A 20,947-nucleotide genomic window follows, 5' to 3' on the forward strand; every position below is an offset into this window, starting at 1 on the left:
ACCTGATACTCCCCCTGCAATCCCTCCTCGTGCTTCACTCCCTAGCAGGGGAAAAAAAAGCACTGAGGGATAATACTACTTATGTCTCTGTGCGGCACTAGAGTAAGTGGCGCGGTGCTTGGCGTGGCTTGAATGATAGGACCTGGCATGGAGTAGGTGGAAATAAGCCTAGAGGCCGGCACCTTGGTCACCAGGTCTGCCATGGTGGTCGGTACAGCTGAAAAAATGCCAGGTGTGTTCGGGCCTTTGGACAACGCTGGAAATGTGAGTGAGGCAGGGGTGGTTGTGCCTTCCCCCGTGCAAAAAAGGGTTCCCGTGCAGGGGGTATGGGGAGCAAGGGGACCAAGTATGGATTGGGAGTCCCTGCCCCTGCTAAGGTTATGGTGGGCACTGCTGGTGGGATATGCCCTGTGGTTCGAAGTCGAAGGATCACTTCCCTCCGCTTTGCTCCTTGGACCTCTCCTTGGCATGTTGCCTGCTAGTGGGGAGATACCAAGGAAAAGGAGAAAAAAAAAAGTGTCAAGGGAAGAAAAAAAAAGGAGCACTGGAGAGGGCGTGTGCAAGGGAAAGCCAACGGGGGGGGGGGACTAAGGCTTAGAAGGCAGCCTGTTGGGAGGTAGGGGAGGGGGTTAGAGAAGCGAGGACTATAGAACCTGTGTTAAAAAGCCCACAAGCTGAACCGACTTCCCTTAGCCGTGCTTGCTTAACCTGTGCAAGCTGTGAGGGGGAAGGAAGGGAGCTGAAAGAAACAAAAAGAAAACTGTTTACTGCAGCCTAATCAGGGGAGGGCAACTCCCCGCCCACAATAGTAGGGGAAAGAAGGACGCAGGAAAGAAACCTAGGCAGGCAGCAGAGCTGGAAACCCACGGGGGGAGGAGGGAACTCAAACCAAGGCAAAAAAGAAAAAGGTTAGACAAACCAACTAACTCCCGACCTGTGTAGTCTCTCTCTCCGGGCTGAGCCCCGCCTGCAGCCTCAGAAGGCAAGGAAAAAAGTGTACATTGAGACTCTTACTTTTCTTTGGGTCTGGGAAGGCAGGAAAACTGGCAGGCAGAAAAAGAAAAGGCACCCGGAGAGAGCTACAGCAGAAGCAGGGAGGGTTGGGAAGGGCAATAGAGGGAGCGGGGGAGGCTGGGCTGCCCTACAGGAGAGAAGTTCAAGAAAGAAAATTTTTCTACTCTGCACAGGGGAGCAGGGACAAGAAGGGAAAAAGTGGTGTCTCCGGGTAGACTAAGGAGTGCAAAAGCACTCCCGCGCAGCTCCACCGAGGGGGAGTAGGAAGGGAGGCTGGAGCCCTAGCCGGTCAAGGAGATAAGCAAAAACCGGCAGAGCTCGCCGGGGGGGGGGGAAGCAAGGCAAGCAACGACGCCGTTTCAAAACTACAACTCCCAGGCAACCCTGCGCCCTCGCGGTAGGTCACGCGGCTCGTGGCCGATTCAAACGGCCCAATTAAGGGACCCGGTGTGAGTCACGCGGGAGTCGGAGAACCGAGTTTAAAAAGTGATTGTAACAGGCGGTCTGTGATGCCGCTGCATGTAATGAGGAGTTAAGGACGTTAAGCGGTGTTATACGCGTGGTTAGGTGTGTAATCTAACCCCCGCGAGCGTAGAGAAGGAAGGGATTCCCCACGACGCGTGTCTGTGGGAGCGGGATCGTGAGTATTAATAATGGTGGAAGTAGCTTTGGCCTTCGGTAGAAGATAAATGTACCCTGCAAGTTAAAACATCATTAGCCACATTCGCTCTAGGTAGATCCATCCTAATCGCTCTGTCTCGTCGACAGTAAAGGGGCTCTCCACGCTTTGTCTCCCTTTTGCAGTTAAGTGAGTCGGAGCTGCCCAATATTTGTGGATAGTTTCCGGCGGAGATGCATAGTGAAGGTTGCTGGTAGTGAAGGATTAGCGGGGGCTGGATGCTCTGGCTTTCCCTATGGTGTATCAAGTTACTCTGCCCGTGTGTGTGTGTTTAGCTACCGTAGTAGTTTTTACAGCAGTAGTGATTCTGGAAAAAAACTGAACTATCTTTTAGTGGTGGTTCAGTAATATTTATAAGAACCTACCAAGCAGTGTTGTTAGATAATTCTGAAAGAGCAAGTGCACTTTGCTGAAAAACAAGCCTACAACACATGAGATTTAAACAACTTTTATTAGAAAGTATTTATACACAGAAAGTGCTTATAATATTTTTATGAGTGCAAAGGAGCAAAAAAATTGGGTACAATCATGTTGCAAATGTATGGCTCTACACTTAATTCTTTGTTAAGCATTGCAGGTCAGCAGCCCCCTGCCCATGAAGTAAAAAGCATATCAAGTAAAATGCCTGGATCACCACCACTCTACCCAAAAACACTTAAAAAAAAAAAAAAAAAAAAGTTGTGGTCTGCATAGTCTCCTTCCTGCCACATCCCTCCACGCTGCTGTAGAAATTCCCATGTTGGCTTTGGGCCATCTTCTAACCCCCCCAGCACCAACTTTTCAACAGACCAGGGCTTGATGTGGGAGAGGGGTGCCTCCTTACTTGCTGCCCCTGCTTCTGAACATGCTGCCTTGCTTTCTTTTCCATCTGTTCCTTGTGCCACCACTGTATTTCTCTTCCCTCTCCTCTGTTACCTGGGCCCTCATGTTTTTCTCTTCCTCCTTCTTTTTTTTCCCCCTCTGTAGCTTAAGCAGCTTTCGGCCCTCACCTCTCTGAAGGCAGAGGATATTTGCTGCTAAATGGCCTGAGGTGCAGAAGTTAGACCAGCTGGTAGTAGTTGCTGGGAAGTCTGAGCTAATGCCCCATTAGCTAATCCCATGCTTCTGGTCACAGCACTAGAGGGGGCAGGGCCACAAGAAAGAAGCTACTGAGATGTGTGCTTGCTGCCATCCCACCATCTCCTCAGTTTCCAGTCACAGTTCAGCTCTCTGAGGTACTGTTGGTTCTGCCTGTTGAACAGCAGCAAATCAGAGGTGATAGGAACAGCAGGGTACAAGTCCTGCCCATCAAGCCCAAAAAAGCAAGTAGGAGGGAAAAAAGCCCAAAAATGAGCTAGCTGGGAGTTGTAAAAAAAAAAGTGATTCCTAAAAAAATCAAGCCCAAACTCGTGGTAAATAAGCAATGTTGGCAACACTGCTGTTTTTGTAAATGGGAGTCATCACGCAGGGTGTCTCCTTACAAAACGCCTTTCTTTACAATGTATGTAGGATCAGCAAAAGGTATACTAGCTCCTAGGTGTGCTAGTAAACCAAATCAGCAGGCTTTCAGAAATAATGAATGAAGGTGAGAGACATTAGAGTGTGGGTAACAGGATTAAGTAGGAAAACTGATGAGAAACTTGAGCAATTGTATATTTAGCCCCTGAGCAAGATGATATATAGACCATGTCTTTTCTAATATGCAAGAATGCTTTCATTTTCAAAATAAAAAAAGGCCCCTTTGAAGAATGTTTTGCTCTGTAAAGGTGTGGCATGAAATTTTCTATAGCTAGTAAGATACATGAGCTGCTTCAGATTAATTTGTAAATCTATTTTCTATACCATAATTGGTAATTCCATTCAACTAGATTAACTGCACATTAATGTTTAGACTACATGACTTTCAATGACAAATTGGAAGTGGCTAGTATAATTGTCAACTGAGGTCTTAGCAAGATTAGACCTAATTTAAAACCCACTGGGCCCAATTTTTATTTTAGTAACCCACCCTGAGACAGTTGTGCTGACAAGAGGTTCTGGCAAACTGTATGGGTTAAGAACTTGAAACCCAAAGAAGGATTCGTGCTACCATACAGGCCGATACAGTAAAGCGCGGCCGCGGTTACCCTGCTTCTAACCCGCTTCTAACTCACAATTTGGCCGCGTAAGTCCAACCCGCAATTCACTACCCCTTTTAACTCATCCTTACCGCTTCTTTAAATCAACCGGTAACCCTTTCCGCCCGCAGCATGTATATGAGATGTAAACGCTCCGATTAGCTATTCCCTCCCATACAGCAATATGTGCCCCGATTATCTCCTTTTTAACCTGTAGTTTTGCCGTGCGTTTAACCTGCTAACTTACCGCCTACCCTTACCCCTGCGTTAGTGTGGAGCATCAGGTCAGAGAGACGAAATTTCATGGGCAAACGACCCCCTCACCTCCTGGGACCTTACCCTGGCGTTAGTGTGGTGTGACAGCAATAGGCAGGCTACGGTCAAAATCCCCCCCTCCCGAAGCAAGGTGCAGGGCGAAAATCGGCTCGACATGTCATTAAAACAAAAGTAAATAAAGTGTAATAAAAGTAAACTTACTGCATGTGAATTTTCTTTGAACAGTCCTCTCTCTCTCTCCTCCTCCCGAGGCGCGCACTGCGGCTCCCCTGCCTCCCGGGGGCAAGCGGTGGGCGAAAGCGTACAGGTGAAAGTGAATGAATGCATGCCCTTACGCGGTGGGAGCCGGCGAGGGTGCATTCATTCACTCACCTTCGCTGGTGTGCATGCATCCATCCAGCGGAGGGAGCTGGCGGGCGTGCATTCATCCAGCGGAGGGAGCCGGCGGCGAAAGCGGCTTCCAGCAGCCCCCGCCGGCGAAGGCGAATGAATGCGCGCCTGTGCGTGCAATTTGGTCTCAAGGTGTGACGTCACGACGTTTGGTGTCACGGCGTGTGACGGCGTTCACTAATGCACTGCCTTGAGCGCCCAAATTGCACACACAGGCGTGCATTCATTCACCTTCGCCGGCGGGGGCTGCTGGAAGCCGCTTTGGCTCCCCTGCTCCTGCCGGCGAAGGTGAATGAATGCACGCCTGTGTGTGCAATTTGGGTGCTCAAGGCAGTGCATTAGCGAACGCCGACGTCACACGTCGTGATGTCACGCCTTGAGCTCCCAAATTGCACGCACAGGCGTGCATTCATTCACTGCCGGCGGGGGCTGCTGGAAGCTGCTTTCGCCGTGGCTCCCTCCGCTGGATGAATGCACACCCGCCGGCGAAGGTGAGTGAATGAATGCGCTCCCGCCGCGTACAGGCGTGCATTCATTCACTTTCGCCTGTACACTTTCGCCGCCGGCTGCCCCCGGGAGGCAGGGGAGCCGCAGTACGCGCCTCGGGAGGAGAGAGAGAGACTGTTCAAAGAAAATTCACATGCAGTAAGTTTACTTTTATTACTCTTATTACACTTTATTCACTTTTAATTTTCGCGCTGCCTTGCTTCGGGAGGGGGGGGGGGGTAGAGGACTCTCAATCCCCCCTGGTACCTGTCATTTGAAATGACAGGTACCAACGTACCCAGGATACTGTATAGGCGCTGTATAGCGCTCTATACAGTAAAATGGATTGCGCGGGCCTAACGCTTCACGGACGCTTCTTGGACGCGGCTTGCATTTGCAAGCTATTTAAATGCAGTATCGAGCGGTAGGTGATCCGAACTGTGCGTGCGGCAAATGCGGGTGCGCCCGTCCGTAACGCACCTCTTCCTACCTCTCCTTACTGTATCGGCCTGATAGAGTGGTATGGATGTGAGCAGGCTGTACCAGTTTGAGATTGTTGTGGTAAAACAGGGTCAAGTTAAACAGATGGAAAATGACAATGTCAGCTTCCAAATGAATACTTCCACTGCAATTTATTTTCATCTGCAGTTTAAATTTCCCTAAACCAATGGTGACTTGTATTAATATTTGCCAGGGGTAATGTGATTACTGTACAAGAGCATGTTAAATCTTCCATTCTGCACTTGATGTGTGGCTGAAATGTAGGCAGTCATTAAACCAGTAGTATTCTGATGCATGCTTTAATTTCTCAGTGTCTGCATCCTGATGGTTCATTTTTCAGGGGGTGGGGGGAGGCTTCAGTGCAGGAATGGGCAAGTTACAGCCCATGGCCGAACCAGGTCTGCCTACCTCCAACAAGATCCGTATTCAGTATGGCCTGATGTCGTCATGCCTGTTAGCCCATCCGTTTGAGCCATAGCTGGGTGAGAGCATCACTAGTAGGAAAAGGAAACCCCAAAGGTGAAAAAAAACTATATAACGGTGTAAAGAGAATCTCCCCAATGCTGAAGTTGGGGAGATTCAAAACATCACAACCTGTATGAACTGAAATATCATGACCTCCATATTGCCATGGATTCGCTCAGTTCTTCTAGGGTCTAATGGGCAGTGTTCCAGTGTCTTGTGATTCTCAAAGCTTGTCGGTGTCCTGGCAACATGAAGGTCATGATATTTCAGTTCACGCAGATTGTGATGCTTTGATTAACTTTTCAGTGTGTTTGGGTGAGAGCATCAGGCAGACTGCCGGAGGATAATGGCACGGGCGGGAGAAGATGGGGATCCAGTGAAGGGATGGGCAGGAGAAGGCAAATGTCACAGCTTTGTGCTCTCAAAAGTGGGATTGGATCTTGAGGCTGTGTGGGAGGAGGGGAGACATCAGGAGTGGGTGAGGGAGCTTTTATGTACGAGTCGTCACCAAATTAATGAGTATGACTCTTGCCAGCATTGGTGCTCATCTCACTGTGCCTTGGGGTATTCTTTCCCTCACTCTCCCAAGGGGAACCTCCCGCCTTATGCTTGAGGAGCTCCGAGAAGTCCCTCTTCACCCGCTGCAGAGGAGCACCAGTAATATGGTCCTGGTTAAAAACAAAAAAAACTTGTCCACCCTTGCTCTGGTGTGTGATCCATGATGCCCTTCTCTGAAGTAGCACTGTACCTTTCAAAGGTTTAAACCTTTGAGGTAGGGATAGTCTGGAATGGCCTGCTTACAGAGATGGTGGAGGTCGGCACTGAAATGGATTTTAAACATGCTTGGGATATAGAGGGCCATGATTGGAACAGGCTTGAGAGGCTGGGTGGAAGACTGAAAGGTGGGGTTTGCGTCTCAAGTATACAAGAAGTTGTGCTCTTCTTCCCAAAGAGATAAGGAATCTGAGATGGAGAGACTGGGTGGAGAACTGGACTCTATCTCTATTCCTATGAGAAATAATGAAAACTTGTAGCTTGTTGGCCTACTGATGGTGGCTAAGTGGAGGCTGCTGATTGATTGACATGGTGTCTCAGCCATTTTATAAGAATTTTTTGAATTGTGGTAAAAACAAAACCCCCAAAACTATTATGCATACCACAGGAGGTTATTTAAACTTTTGACTCTGCTACTAACTAACATCCGATTAGAACTGCAACTTTATCTGTTTTACAGAGTAAAATATTGATGCCTTTTGGTTATAAGACTTCTGAAGATGGACTCTAGCAGTGCTGGTAAGTGGTGGTAAACTTTCTTCTGCATCCAACTCCCCAGAGCAGCATTATAAAATCATAAAAACAAACAAAAAAATTGCTAGTCTAACTGCTATCGTCGGCCCCCTGCCTCATCCAGACCTCCCTACTTACCAGGCAGGTTTGTGTCCCACAGATGGATAGGAGAGGGATAATATGGAAAAAGCCAGATCTTCCCATAGGTTAGCCGCTTCTGTTTTGTATTTTTTCCAGCGGGATTCGCCTCTCTTCAGGAAATGCATTTATTTGTCTGGCAAATATGAATCTAAGTCAATGAGAGAACTTGGACCTGCTTGTAGATTTCACATTCTTACTATAAATGTGAGGCCATTGACTATGAATATTAATTACATTTCAACAATCAGTACTTTAAGGACCTAAAAGTGAGATCTATAGCAAACCCTACCCAGAAGAGGTTTAACGTGCTCTAAACTGGTGGTGTTGGTTGCCATTGGCTGCAATCCTCCAGTTCAAATTGGTCTAACTTTTTATATTGCACTATATGAACTGCAGAGTTTGCTTTTATGGATAAAAAGCAATTAAAATTGATGTTGCCTAAGAATTGTCATACTGAGTCAGACTTGAGGGTCCCTCAAGTGCAGTATCCTATTGCCAACAATGGCCAATCCAAGTCACAAGTACCTGGCAGGATCCCAAATAGAGAAATCCCATGCTGCTAACTCCCAAGGATAAGTAGTGGTTCTTCCCAAATCTAGTTAAGTTTATGGAGATCTTTTTTCCCTCCAAGATCTTGTCCAAAGCTTCTTTAAACCCAGCTACTCTAACTGCCTTTACCACATCTTCCAGCTATGAATTCCAGAGCTTAATTGTGCATTGAGTGAAAATATTTTCTCCAGTTATGTGCTGCTTACTAACTTCATGGAGTGTGAGTTTTATTTTTTGCAAGTGTAAATAACCTTTACATTTACCCTTTGTCCTCACTCACGACTTTACAGTCCTCTATCATATACTCCTATCAGTCTCTTCACCAAGTTGAAGAGCTCTAACCTCATTATCCTTTCCTCATAGGGGAGCTGTTCCATCCCTTTTATTTTCGTTGTCCTCTGTACCTTTTCCAGTTCCGTTATCTTTCCCTGTACGTACCCGGATCAGTCCAGACCGTGGGTTGAGCCTCCTGTCCAGCAGATGGAGACAGACCAAAACTGAAAGGATATCCTATGTCAGGACAGAGCCTACCCTGCAGCCCTTCAGTATTTGTCTCCAGCAGATGGATCAGCCCACCCTGCGGTCTCCTGATCTGGGCTAGTCAACCTTTGGTTTTCTTTCCTTTGTGGATCAAGCAAGTAGTAATCTATTTTAGGATTATTTCAATTAAAAAAAAAAAATTCTTTTAATTTGGTTTCAATTGGACTCTTTCCTTTTTGCAGGAGACAGTTCCGTCTCCTGGCTCTTGCCAGACTTAGGGGGGGCTTAGCCCCTTGTGCAGGGCATAGCCTAAGTCCGAGACTGCTTCCTTGGTGTGGGGGACTGTCAACCCCCCCCCCCCCCCCAGCTCAGTGCTCCTTCCTTTTTCCCCTCAGTTCCACTTTCTTTCAGTTTTGTAAAAAAAAAAAAAAGATTACAAGCAGTGGGGAAATTCTTAACTTTGCAGCCAGACCCAGAGGAGCGTGCAGGGTTCACTCCTCTGCCTCCGCTCCTGCCGGCAGCTAGTTAAGCATTTTTTTTTCTGTCAGCTGTATTTTTTTCTTCAGATCGCGGCTCCTCTTCAGTGGGGGTGCCTGCCTTGCTTGTGGTGAGCCCTCGTTGCGCCTATTGCGCGAGGGGCTCTGCTCAGCATGCCTGCCGGGTGAGGAAGGTCCCTCCTCAGCAGGGCAGCCAAATTTAGCCCATGGTCGCAATCCCCTCCGCATGGCACGGCCATGGGAACGACGGCCATTTGGTGATTTCGGTAGCTCCTGATTCGGAGCTGCCAGGGGCTGGGAGCCGAATTTTCAGGATTCTCCCCCCCCGATTTAAGCCCTGTGTTGCCTCAAGATGAGGTCCCTGATCCCACCCTAGAGAAGGCCGAATGGGATTATTTGGTTCTGTCAGAGTATGCCCCAGGAACTCCCAGCATCTTCAGGGTCTGGGAAACCAGGGCCGGCAATTCATCTCTATAGAAAAACCATAACATGATCCGATATGGTTCTAAACCTGGTGTACTTCTTCCAAGGAATCTGGATCCCCTTCTTAGTCTATGCTGTCCGGGTCCCTGCCAGGGGTACCCTTGGTGAGGTGAGGCATGTCTTGAGGTCTGCTGATAGGGCTTGGAGAGGGAGGCCTTACCAGCTGGGGTTCCATCCGGACAGGAGCATGTATGAAGGCCTTGAAAAACTTCCACCCAAGAGAAGACAGGCAGGTCCATGCCCAGCCCAGGAAGTGCTGGATTTCCTTCTTCCACGGAAGACCCAGCCCCGGGATTACTCAGATCCAAGATACTTTGACCATTAGCCACTACCTGGACCTTCAAGGAGTTCTCCTGTTTCAGGGGTGAGGTGAACTGATCCCACCTGTTGGTTCAGGACATGGATCTGACATCACATAAGGACAAAATATATGAAAAGCATAATCTACTCATTAATTGTAGTTAAATAATTCATAAATATTCTATTGAAATTGATATAATTTATTACATAGCATCTTATGAATCATATATCATATAACCATTATATTAACATGTTCAACATAATTTATTGTTTTTAATTTTTTACTGTTTTTTAACATAGTGTGGATAGCTGTAACAATTCCCAAAAAACATTTTTCATAAATATACATAACACACTATCCCATAAAATGCACTACCCATTCACTCACATCAGCCATACTCTTATTAAAATACCCACCCTATTGCACATTTCCTAACTACCTATTTTACATGTGGAAAGATTACAATACACAATGTCCAAATCAATCCCTCATATAATGTTTATATATATATATGTATAACATCTATATTTCCTTTTAATGTAAATCTTTAATCCTTCAACATTCGTTGACGATCCCCACGTAATATGTATTGTATTCTCAATCCCGACAAGGACCTTGTTTCGCGATTAAGCTTCCTCAGGGGTTGTGTTTTAACTCAGTTTTCTCTTACTCACTCCCTCTCACATGGGGGCTCACTTCTCCAATATGTTGAATCTTCCACTAATTCGTCGGTACCCACACTACCTATAATACAAATTATCAGTAATTATACAGTGCGATTCCTAGACGTAAAAAATTATTTTAACTCTGCCCATCTCATCTATTAACAATAAGAATATCCTAATAATTTCCTGAACCACATACTCACACACGTATCTATAATTTTTTAGAAGCAGCAAAAAGTTTATAATTTCACGATTGTCTTCAACGGAGGACACCACAAAATCTCCAATCTCCTCCGTAGAACGGGCTTCTCCAGCCTCATAAATCTTTTTCTCCTACACATAAATAAATATACATGTAACCCAAAAACCTAACACAATATTTATTATTACTCAGTTATCAAAACCACATACCCAACATGAGCGCTTACATACCACAACTTAATGCCTATAGAATTCAACGTCTCCTCATATTGCCATAACTCCGCGTCTCTTCATGATTTAACACCACCTCATACCGCCGCTGTACAACGGCTCAAAAAATCGGAAGCTCTCCACTCATTTCCGCTTTTTAAATCCCCTACCTTCAGAACCAAGCTGTCAAGAGGACGCAGCCTTTGTAAGGGTGGTGTTAACCGGACCATGGACAGCATCCCACCCCAGGAGTAGCTTTTGTACATTCCATTGGTCCTGAGTCTATCTGGCTAAACACTAGGAAATGGAGAAATTGCCTGAATTTTGTTTTCCTTAGTGTAGACAGATGGACTCAGCATCCCACCCACAGCTGCCCAAGAAGGGTGCCAAGGAATAGCCCATGAAATGAATATCAATTCCAAGAGATTACGGGTAAACTGTTGCCCAATCCTAGATCAGGGCACATATAACTTTGCTGGGATTTAGTGTTTGAGTACAGTTATGGTTGTCTGTTTTTTAGTCAAGCTGGTTTCAATCAAGTTTTTCAATAGTATGTCCAGTCTTTTGACGAGAATACTGAAGGGCTGAGGTCGCTGCAGGTGAAACCTGACTGTCTTCATCTGCTAGCAGGAGAACATAAACCCATTGGTCCTGAGTCCATCTGTCTACACTAAGCAAAACGATATCAGGTAAGTAAGTTCTCCAGTGGAATCTATCTACTATTTGGGATCCTGCACAGTACTGGTGACTTGGATTGGCCACTGTGAAACAGGATACTGGGCTTGATGGACCCTTGGTTTGATCCAGGATGACAATTCTTAATTTATTTTCTTAAACTACATGTCACTCAACCTTTTTAGAACTCTTATGTTTCTCCTTTATATTTTGAAAATGCACATAAGGTTGTCTGATTGGAAATTCTTCCTTCTGACTGTTAACTTGGCAGTCACTTCATCCCCTTGGGACTGACCCAATGGCAGCTGAGTAATAACTTCCCTTCCTTTAGTATTCCCTTCAGAAACTTTTGTGCAGCCTAGATGTCAGAAGTTAGCATGTTTAAGGTGGCTGCATAGGTATTTCTCTGTCACTGTTTGCATGGGAGAACTTTTTTAAGACTTGGACATCCTATTTAACTTTTTTTTTTTTATAAAGATTTCACCTTGTTGACCGATGAGAAGTTTGACTTTGATCTTTCGCTGACCCCTAAAAGGTAAAGAATAAACTTTATTATATCTGAATGATATATGTTGTCTTGTGAAGGTAAAATACATTGATGCAGGCTCTTTTCCTATCTATCTTTTTTTTCCTTTGGAAAAACTAGTGAGGAAGAGGATGAAGTCTTTTTTGGACCTGTTGGGCATAAAGAGAAATGCGTTGCTGTTGGTATTGAAATCCAAAGTTGTGAGACTGAAGAAATGGCCTCTCCGAAACAGAGTGCCCAAACCTTGTGGAGTCCTCTGAGTGGAGAGAAGTTTGTGGAAATCTTCAAAGAAGCTCATTTGCTGGCAGCACAGTTAGGGTGCAATAGTAGTAAAGAGCAAAGCAAAATGAACAAGTCTGGAGCAAAAAGTCAAGCTGTGGAAGAATTTGTGCAATTATCCAAAGCCAAACTGAACATTTTTCGACCTGAAGACAGCTGCAACTGGTCCACTCCTAGCAAAAGAGAAACGTTTTTTGTGCCTGGTGGCCCCACTCCCAGTAAAAGGGAGACTTACTGCGTGGCCGACAGCCCTTTCAGCCAGCTCCCCCCATCCATCCAACAGTGCCTAAAGCTGCAGCGCACAGACACGGACGCGTGCGTCGCTCGCAACACACGGAGTCCAGCTCTAGTTCAGAAGACTCCTAAAAATACTTCACCTTCACCTTTGGTGCAGAAACAAAAGACCAAGAGCCTATCTGAAAAGAGAACAGTCAGCAAGCTGCAGCACACACAAGCTGCTCCCATACCAGGAAGCAGTCAGCAGCTAGCCAAGGTAAGAGAGAGTTTTCATGGGATCTGAGCATGGCGTTGAATCAGTCTGGACACTGAGCCATGTTGCCCCCTGCCCGCTTCTTCACCTTCCCACTTAACTGAAGCAGGGATTTGCCTTATATTTGGGGCATCCCCCAACCCCTCCAATTGTAACTCTTTGGCATGGATTAGTGGTGGCAAGGGTGTACGCAAGCTTTCTAGAAGTGAGCAGTGGGGGAGGGGGGGAACGGGTTCCCCTCGCCCCAGTATATGCTCCTACTGCTTACCCCTCCATTCTTGGTATCCTCGGCCTAATTCTTCCTTCCTATGTCACCAGTATTTGCTCCCTGTCTCTTAATCCTCCTGTCTTTCCCTTCCTCCTTTGCAGCATCTCAATCCGCTACCACCATATAAGATCACTTCTCCAGGCTTTCCCAGGCAAAGCTACCACCACTGTTCCTTGCTGTCCCTGCAAGCAATCGGCATACGGGAAGTGCCGACCTCTCAGTCTTTACGCATGCTCCGATGAGGGGATTGTCATTAGCTGTGTGCCTCTGAGTTGGTTCTTAAACAATGGATTTGTTACACCACCCCCCCCCCCCCCCCCCCCCCCCCAACATTTTGTGAGCAGCAAAACAGAAGGGTGGTTCTGGGAAAGACTTATTTTTCTGTCTGATACCAAAATCTGTAACTGGGTAGGCAGCCAGGTAGGTGTAGAAAACACAAAGGATCTAGCAAAGCTCAAGGGATGGTCCAAAGCAGTGGTGGGCAAACTGCAGTCCAAATCCGGCCGTTACAGGTTTTTAATCTGTCCCACCTATCAATACACTATGTGCAGCCTGCCGATGCTCCTGCCTGCCTTGAGTGTCGGATGTTATCACCCTTGATGGTCAACACTTGAGCAGGCAGGTTGGTGCATTGGCACATCTTAATGTTGCACTGGCAGGGTTTCTACCCCCTACCAGCAAGGAGAGGCCCCATGTTGCTGTGAGGAGGAGGAGGAGTAAGCAATAGGAGTAAGAAAAGTGACAGAGGGAAGGGAAAGTGAGAATGGTGCATAAAACGGAAGGGATGTGAATGAGTGGGCAGGAGAGGGTGAATGTCTGAAGAGAATAGAGAGGATTGAGTGACTGAGGGGGGTTGAATGACTGACTGAGGGGGGAAGGAGTGTGAATGACTGAAGTGTTCTCAGTCTTCAGCAGATGGTGGACTTTAATTTCCCTCTGGGAGATTTCCTGTGAGTGGGGGAAAAAAAAAGTTGAAAAGGAGATAGCAGAAGGATGAAATGTCTCAATAGCATCGCTTGCCTCCTGAGGTGGTGATATACAGTCCCTCCCTCAGCATGCCCCAGTCCGGTAGCCTTGAGTGGCATGGACCAAACATTCAATTAGCAGTTGCAGGCCAAGAGAGACTTGATGGTGAAAGCTTTAGCTCTCTCCCCCATAGCAGAGACCCATTGCTGCTCTCAGCCAAGGAGGGCTGAGCTCAGGTAAAAAAAAATTATTTTTTTTAAACAGTGCAGAGAAGAACATAATCAGGAGAAAGGGGTTTCTTACCTCAGAGTTCGGCTGTCCTGCTCGCGTCTCTGGGGCGGTTCGTGAGGTAGTGCAGGCATGGTGGGTGGAGCAGCTATTTGGCTAGGCCCTGCTTCTTACTTTTAGGGTGCATGGTATGCCACGAGGTGTCTTCACGCACCTATTTGTGCATCCATTCTCACCTGTTCTTCCTTCTGGATGCACGTTTCGTGCGTCCTGCTTAGACATCTTTCTTGGTGTCTGTACTGGGCACACAGTTTGGGCACCTAGTTGGACGTGCGGCCTGTACGCATATACTTGTGCGTGTGCTTTTACCTTTCTGCACACTTAAAACTATGGGGCCCACAGTGAAGAAGCCTAAGATTATGAATTGTGCTGCATGCCACATCAAGGCCATTCAGTCAGAGCTTTCTTTAAGTCTGCATCAGCACTGCCTGGATGCTTGGATGTTTACCTCCTTCTGATTTTACTGGAGATGGTCCATCTCCTCAGTCTGAGGGGGAGTGGGTCTGGGTGTACTCTCCCTTGATTGATCCATGAGATGAGTCGTCACAAGCCACTAGCTCTCAGAACATCAGATTTGGGCCTATGGGGTCTGGAATGGACCAGTCGTTGGTGGGGGGGGGGGGGGGTTTCCTGGGTAGAACTCTTCCAGGGATGGCAGATGTTTTCTACAAGGCCATTCTTTAGAATCAGCAGTGCCTACTTGGGTTGGTTGATGTGCTCCAACTATTCCTCCACTTGCTCTGCAGCCAAACCCTGTGGGGAATGTGGTCTGACTAAGCTTGAATGCAGATGGATCAGGATCATACTGATGGTGGGGCAGGGACATTTCCCCCAGATCTAGATCTATTTCTTTCATGGAGATGAGTTGCCAGGTTTGATCCCTCAGAGTGGCTGGGCCTGACTCCTTGGATACACAAGGAGTCAAGGCTTCTTGTTTCTTTTCCCTTCTGGATACAATCCAGGAGTTAATTGATCTGGAATGGAGTACACCGGAAGCATCTTTTAAAGGAGGATGCATCTTGGTGAGTTTATACCCCCTGGATCTGCAGACCAGAGAGCAGTTGAGTTTCCCTAGGGTGGATGCCTTGGTGTGTTCTGTCATAAAATAGGGAGGAGGAATAGCCTAGTGGTTAGAGCAGTGGACTATGACCCAGGAGACCAGGGTTCGAGTCCTGCTGTCACTCCTTGTGACCTTGGGCAAGTCACTTTACCCTCCATTGCCTCAGGAACAAAAAAAACTTAGATTGTAAGCCCTCTGGGGATAGAGAAATACCTACAGTACCTGAATGTAAACCGGTGTGATATCTCGATTGAGATCGAATGTCAGTATATAAAAAATAATAAATAAACAAAAAAAATGTTATTGCCATCCCAGTAACGGGAGGTGCTCAGGATAGGATTGAGGCTAACTTAAAGCAAAGCCTTTGAGACAGTGACAATCAACTGGGAAACTGCTTCTGGTTGTGCCTTGGTAAACCGGGCAACTCAGCATCTTTTGTCAAGAATCTGGGGTTGCCAGGTCCGATCTTAGATCTAGCTGATGCAGGCTGTGACTTGGTTCACACAGCTGCCAGAGGAACAGCTTTGGTTATTGTGGCCAGGCAGCAGCTGTGGCTGCGTAGCTGGTCAACGGATACTATTTTAAAGTCCAATCTTACCAAGCTGCCCTTCACGGGCTTGCCTTTGTTTGGCAGTGAATTGGGGGAAAAAAGGGCAAGTAAATGGGGAGAGACCAGGTCCCTCGATGTCCAGAAGACAAGAAACCCGTTGCCTGATGTTTTGCAGGAGTGGCCACTCTAGAGACTGCCAGTGTGTTTGGCCTTATAGGAGCAGTTCTTTCCAGAGGTCCCTTCCCTTCCATATGTCTGTCCTCGTGCCCCCAAGGACCTCAAAAGGATGCAGGTTAACAATAAATCCAAGCTATTTGAACCAATAGGCATCAAGCAAGAAAACCAGGATCCATATTTCAGTTAAACTGTATAATGAATACAGAACCAAGATCTTCACCCCACCCAGATTTGTTTCCTTCCTCATGGCTGAAAAAGAAAACATTCCCTGTACATACCTGGATCAGTTCAGATGCCTGGGCTCCTACATCCCTTCCAGCAGGTGGAGACAGAGAAAAAAACTTGCCTGACCCTGCTTCATAGTCTAGTGCCACCTGCAGTTCCTCAGTATTTTCTCTCTAGTAGATGGCACAGTGTGCTCTACCTGCAGTTCTATGGGTTTTTTGTCTTTAATGCTTTTCTTTTGAGCATTCCTCCCAGGGTTTTTGTTTGTTTTTTTTTTTTTTTCCTTTGGATTCCTGGTGGGTCCAACCCCGTCTGGTAGAGGCAGACGGGCCAGGGGTTGTTCCCTTTTGTGAGCCCGTCTGGGCGCCCGTGGGGTGTACATCTGGTTGTCCAGATCCTTCCCTCATGAGGCCACCCAGGTGACTGCAGGCTCTCCAGGGATTTTTTCGCTCCCTTATGGCTGAGACTACCTGTTTCTTTTAGTCAGGTTTTTAGCTCTCTGTATTTTTCCATTAAGTTTATTAAAAAAAATAATAATTTTTTTTTTTTTCCCTGGCACACGGCAGCACAGCTCTGATGGCGACTTCCCCCAGTAAGATCAGCTCTGGGGTGAGGGAGGCTTTCTTTTTCCTTTGGGGGTTTTTTCTCCTCTCAACGGTATTTTTATTTCCCTTCCTCAGCATGACCCGTGTTGAGCCTGTGGCTCGGCATGAGTGCATCTAAACAGGGCCAGTCTTTGTGCTTCGTGTTCGGAGGGCTCCTCTGGAGCTCCTCCACCGGCAAAGCAGCGGTCCGGTGATTTGGAGGCTATTTTCGGCCGCAGCGCTGTCCAGGGTACTGATTTTTCTTCCAAGGGTGTGGGAACGGCGGCCATCTTGGATTTTTCGGCAGTAGTTCCCACGCCATCGGGGAGAGTGGGGGAGGGTCCGCCCCCTTTGTCTCCGGCCTGTTCCAACTTCGGGGTCAGTCGGGGGTGGGGGGGGGGCTTGAGGGGGTGGAAATCGTGAATGGGCCTGGTGCTGCTGCTAGCTCTGAGGGTGCTGAGGCTGTAAAGTGCTTTTCCCCAGAATTTGTTTTATTACTGCCTGAGGCCTTTTTGGCCAGCAAACAGCCTGGATGCAGAATGGGCCTTAATGCTGAGTGGATTCTTGGAAGTTCATTGCCGGGCTCGGGACCCGCTTTGGGGGTCAGGTCATCATTGCCCTCCGCTCAGAGGTTTGTCACCTCTGGCTCCAGGGCTGTCAAGAGGGGGCCTTGGTGACTACGGTGATGCTCCCGAGGACCCGGCAAGTCAGGGGGCACTGGTGTCTGGGGATCCTTTGCTGGGAGATGATCCAGGGGTCCCTAGTCTCGGGTCAGAGGATACTAAGGAGGTCCTCCTGTTCCGAAGGGAGGAATTGGAGGTGTTGCTGTCCTTAGCCTTTCAGGTGTTGGGTGTTTAAAATGCCCCAAAGTGACCAAATTTGGAGGAAGAGGATCCTGTCCTGGACAGGGTTAGAGGTCCCTGGCTTCCTTTCCATACTATAAGGCAGTTAAGAAGTTAGTGGAGTTAGTGGATGGAGAGTGGGGGACGCCTGATGCTTCGTTGAAGGTGGGGAGGACCCTGGGGAAGCTCTATCCCCTTCCAGAGGAGGTCTTGGAGTGTGTTGTCCTTCCTAAAGTCAATGACTAAGCGGACCACCATTCCTGTGGTGGATTCTGCGGCTTTGAAAGATATGCAAGTCCGCAAATTGGAGGTTCACCTCAAACGTATCTTTGAGGTCTCTGCGCTGTTTGCATGTGGCGATTTGCTCAAGCTTTATGCAGCGGGCTCGTCTCTGTGGGTGCAGCAACTGCAGGACCTGTTCCCAAAGTTGGGGGAGCAAGCGGATAATATCGAGTGAATAGAGGCATCGGTTGCTTTTGGGGCAGATGCCCTCTATAATTTGGTGCGTATGTCCTCAAGAGCTATGGCTTCGGCTGTCGTGGCCAGATGGTTGTTGTGGTTGCATAATTGGTCAGCGGACGTCTCCTCTAAGATGCAGTTAGACTCTTTGCCGTTCAAGGGGCATCTGTTTGGGGACAACCTTGAGCATCTGATTGTAGCAGCTTATTCTCCCCAAGCAACAGTTACCAGAGGACAAACCTAAGGCGGAGGTTTTTTCAGACCCATTCGTGTCTCCGCACAGACAGGAGATCTTGGCCGATGCGGGCTTCCTCTGCTCCTCAGAGGTCGTTTTTCCCCTAGGGGACATACTTGGGGGCAGTCCTTCGGGGGACCCATAGGCCATTTCGGGGTGCTGCAGGAGGATCTGCAGCCAGTGGCAAGTCCTCGTAATGAAGCGAGGCTGGTCCACACCGCCGTCCCTATTATAGGAGGTCGCTTGATGCGGTGTTATGACGAGTTGGCCAGGATCAGTGGATTCTCAGTATAATAAGAGACGGCTACGTGTTACAATTTGCTCAGTCTGTTCGAGATCTATTTCTAATTTCACCTTGTGGTACAAGTGGAAGGCAGTACAGGAGAACTTAGGCTGCCTCCAGGAATTGGGGGCGGTCATTCCAGTTCCCACGGCAGAGCTCCGAAAGGGACGCTACTCCATTTATTTTGTGGTTCCAAAGGAGGGCACACATTGGCCCATCCTCTTATTTATAGTTTAAGCACATAATACAAACAACCTTATCCAAAGCACAACTCTCATGTAATATGTGATCATTACAAACGGTATATGCAAATGAACATGTGGGCAAACAATGTAATGCACGGTATTTTGTTTTTTCTTTGCCCATTAATTATGCAAACTCCCCCCCCCTCCCCCATAGACCAGAAGCAGAACCCATCAAAGCTTATGAACTGACTTGAAGGGTGGTATAACCGAAAGTGCTCAGGAATTAAACATTAAACATTGATTAGGCATGGGTTAAGCATGGTATGAAAGTACAAATAGTTCCAATGAGCATGGTATTCAAATGGGTAGAAGGTGAATGGCCAATGGAAATGATGAGTCCAGCAACACTACAAACGAATACGCCATAGGCCTATGGTCTTATGGCAACACAGTCGCCTACTCCTTCTGCCAAAGATCAAAACTGTACCATTGGAGCAGTCAAATTGTTAAGATACCAAACGTTGGAGAACCCAGGCTCGAGACAGGACCTCCTGCTGTCTCCAGAGTGCAGCAATCTCAGCCCTTCCCGCTTGAATGATCTGCTGCATCAAATAAATGTTCTGTTCCAGAAGCTCAGGAGGGTAGATATTAAGGAGAAAAATTTTCGGCTGTAGAGGGACCTGCACCTTCAGTATGTCATATATAGAAGACTATTAAGCATAGCCCAGTATCCCTGAATGGGTCCCCATTCCCACCAAATATGCAAAAAGGTGCCCTTACTACCACATCCCCTCCAACGGTGGCTGATAACACTGAGTAGAATTTATGCATTTTCTCTGGTGTCAAATACCAGTGGTAAAGCATTTTGTAATTTTGTTCTATTATGGAAGTGGAAACTGACCCTTTCTTAGCAGCACTATAGCATGCTAACCACTCTTGTGAGGTTAGCTGTTCACACAAATCTGACTCCCACTGTACTATATGAGAGGGCGGGGAAGCAAGATCCTTATTAAGCAGGATATAGATCTTAGAGAGAACTTTTAGTTTGTCCGCATGGTCATAGTAACATTCGAGCAATGATTTGCCTCTATTCAAATCTGATTGGACTGCTTTCTGCAACATATAGTGACGAAGCTGTAGATAGAAGAACTGATCAGTTACTGGGAGATTGTACTCCTCAGAGAATTCCTTCATACATGTTCAAGAGCCGTGCAGCCCGTACTCTCCCACCTTCGTGCTATACTTCTGGTGGTACCAGGCTGGAATATTTTATTATAGAAGATAGGGGTTTTGTAAAAGATTTCTCTATCCCCGACTATCTCTTTCTTCCAGCTGTCCCACATGTGTAGTGTATGAGCAATGGTAGGGGCCACGCTAGACGGTAGGGACCGTGAGTGGGTTGGCAGCCAAATCAGTATCCTCGGATATATACCTTCTAGGAGATCTCTTTCCAATTGCACCCATCGTTTGTGCGTGCCCTCCACATGCCAGTCTATAAGCCAGCGCAATTGAGCGGCTACATAGTAATATTGCAGGCAAGGGACCCCCAATCCGCCCATATCCCTGTGCTGATAAAGAACACTACTACTAACCCGAGGAGGCCGTCTCTTCCACAGGAAACGGAACAGCTGCTTCTGCCAGGTGCGGAGGTCAGCTGTCGGAACTGGTGTTGGCAGAGTTTGGAATAAATAGCTAAGCCGTGGTAAAACATTCATTTTAATAGTGGAAATCCTGCCTAGCCAAGATAGTTCTAATCTCTCCCATTTCTGTAGGTCATCCTTTATGGTGTGCCAAATGGGTTCATAATTTAAAGCGTAGAGGTCACCGGGGTCGGCACCAATTTTTATCCCCAGATATTTGAGGGATCACTTAACCAGTTTAAATGGAAATTGATGCTGTATCGTTCTCACCTCATTGGGACTCAGAGAAATGTTGAGAATTTCTGATTTATCCATATTTAATTTATATCCCGAAACCCCACTGAACTGGTTCAGGACTCGTATTAGATGAGGGAGCGATTCCGAAGGTTTTACCACTGTGAATAGTACATCGTCTGCAAATAGGGAGAGTTTATATTCCTGTTCTCCAATTTGGATCCCCTGAATCTCTCCCATTTTTCTAATGGTCGAGGCCA

General features: G+C 47.2%; 1 protein-coding gene across 5 annotated transcripts in view; it reads left to right on the plus strand.

Moving 5' to 3' along the window:
• Positions 1 to 775: 775 nt before the first annotated feature.
• Positions 776 to 20,947, plus strand: part of GTSE1 (G2 and S-phase expressed 1) — an 83,266-nt gene continuing 63,094 nt past the window's right edge. The window contains exons 1-4 of one of the 5 annotated variants that reach the window (XM_029616856.1): positions 776 to 908; positions 7,142 to 7,200; positions 11,874 to 11,931; positions 12,043 to 12,694. In XM_029616856.1, coding sequence (XP_029472716.1) covers positions 7,182 to 7,200; positions 11,874 to 11,931; positions 12,043 to 12,694 — 729 coding nt within the window. In that variant the 5' untranslated portion in view covers positions 776 to 908; positions 7,142 to 7,181. Of the gene's footprint in view, positions 909 to 1,392; positions 1,412 to 1,487; positions 1,655 to 7,141; positions 7,201 to 11,873; positions 11,932 to 12,042; positions 12,695 to 20,947 lie in introns of those variants that run through there. The other 4 variants (XM_029616857.1, XM_029616858.1, XM_029616855.1 and 1 more) reach the window with 4 other exon arrangements.

The sequence above is a fragment of the Rhinatrema bivittatum genome, chromosome 9 (assembly GCF_901001135.1).
Source record: "Rhinatrema bivittatum chromosome 9, aRhiBiv1.1, whole genome shotgun sequence".
In the NCBI taxonomy this organism is placed as follows: Eukaryota; Metazoa; Chordata; class Amphibia; order Gymnophiona; family Rhinatrematidae; genus Rhinatrema; species Rhinatrema bivittatum.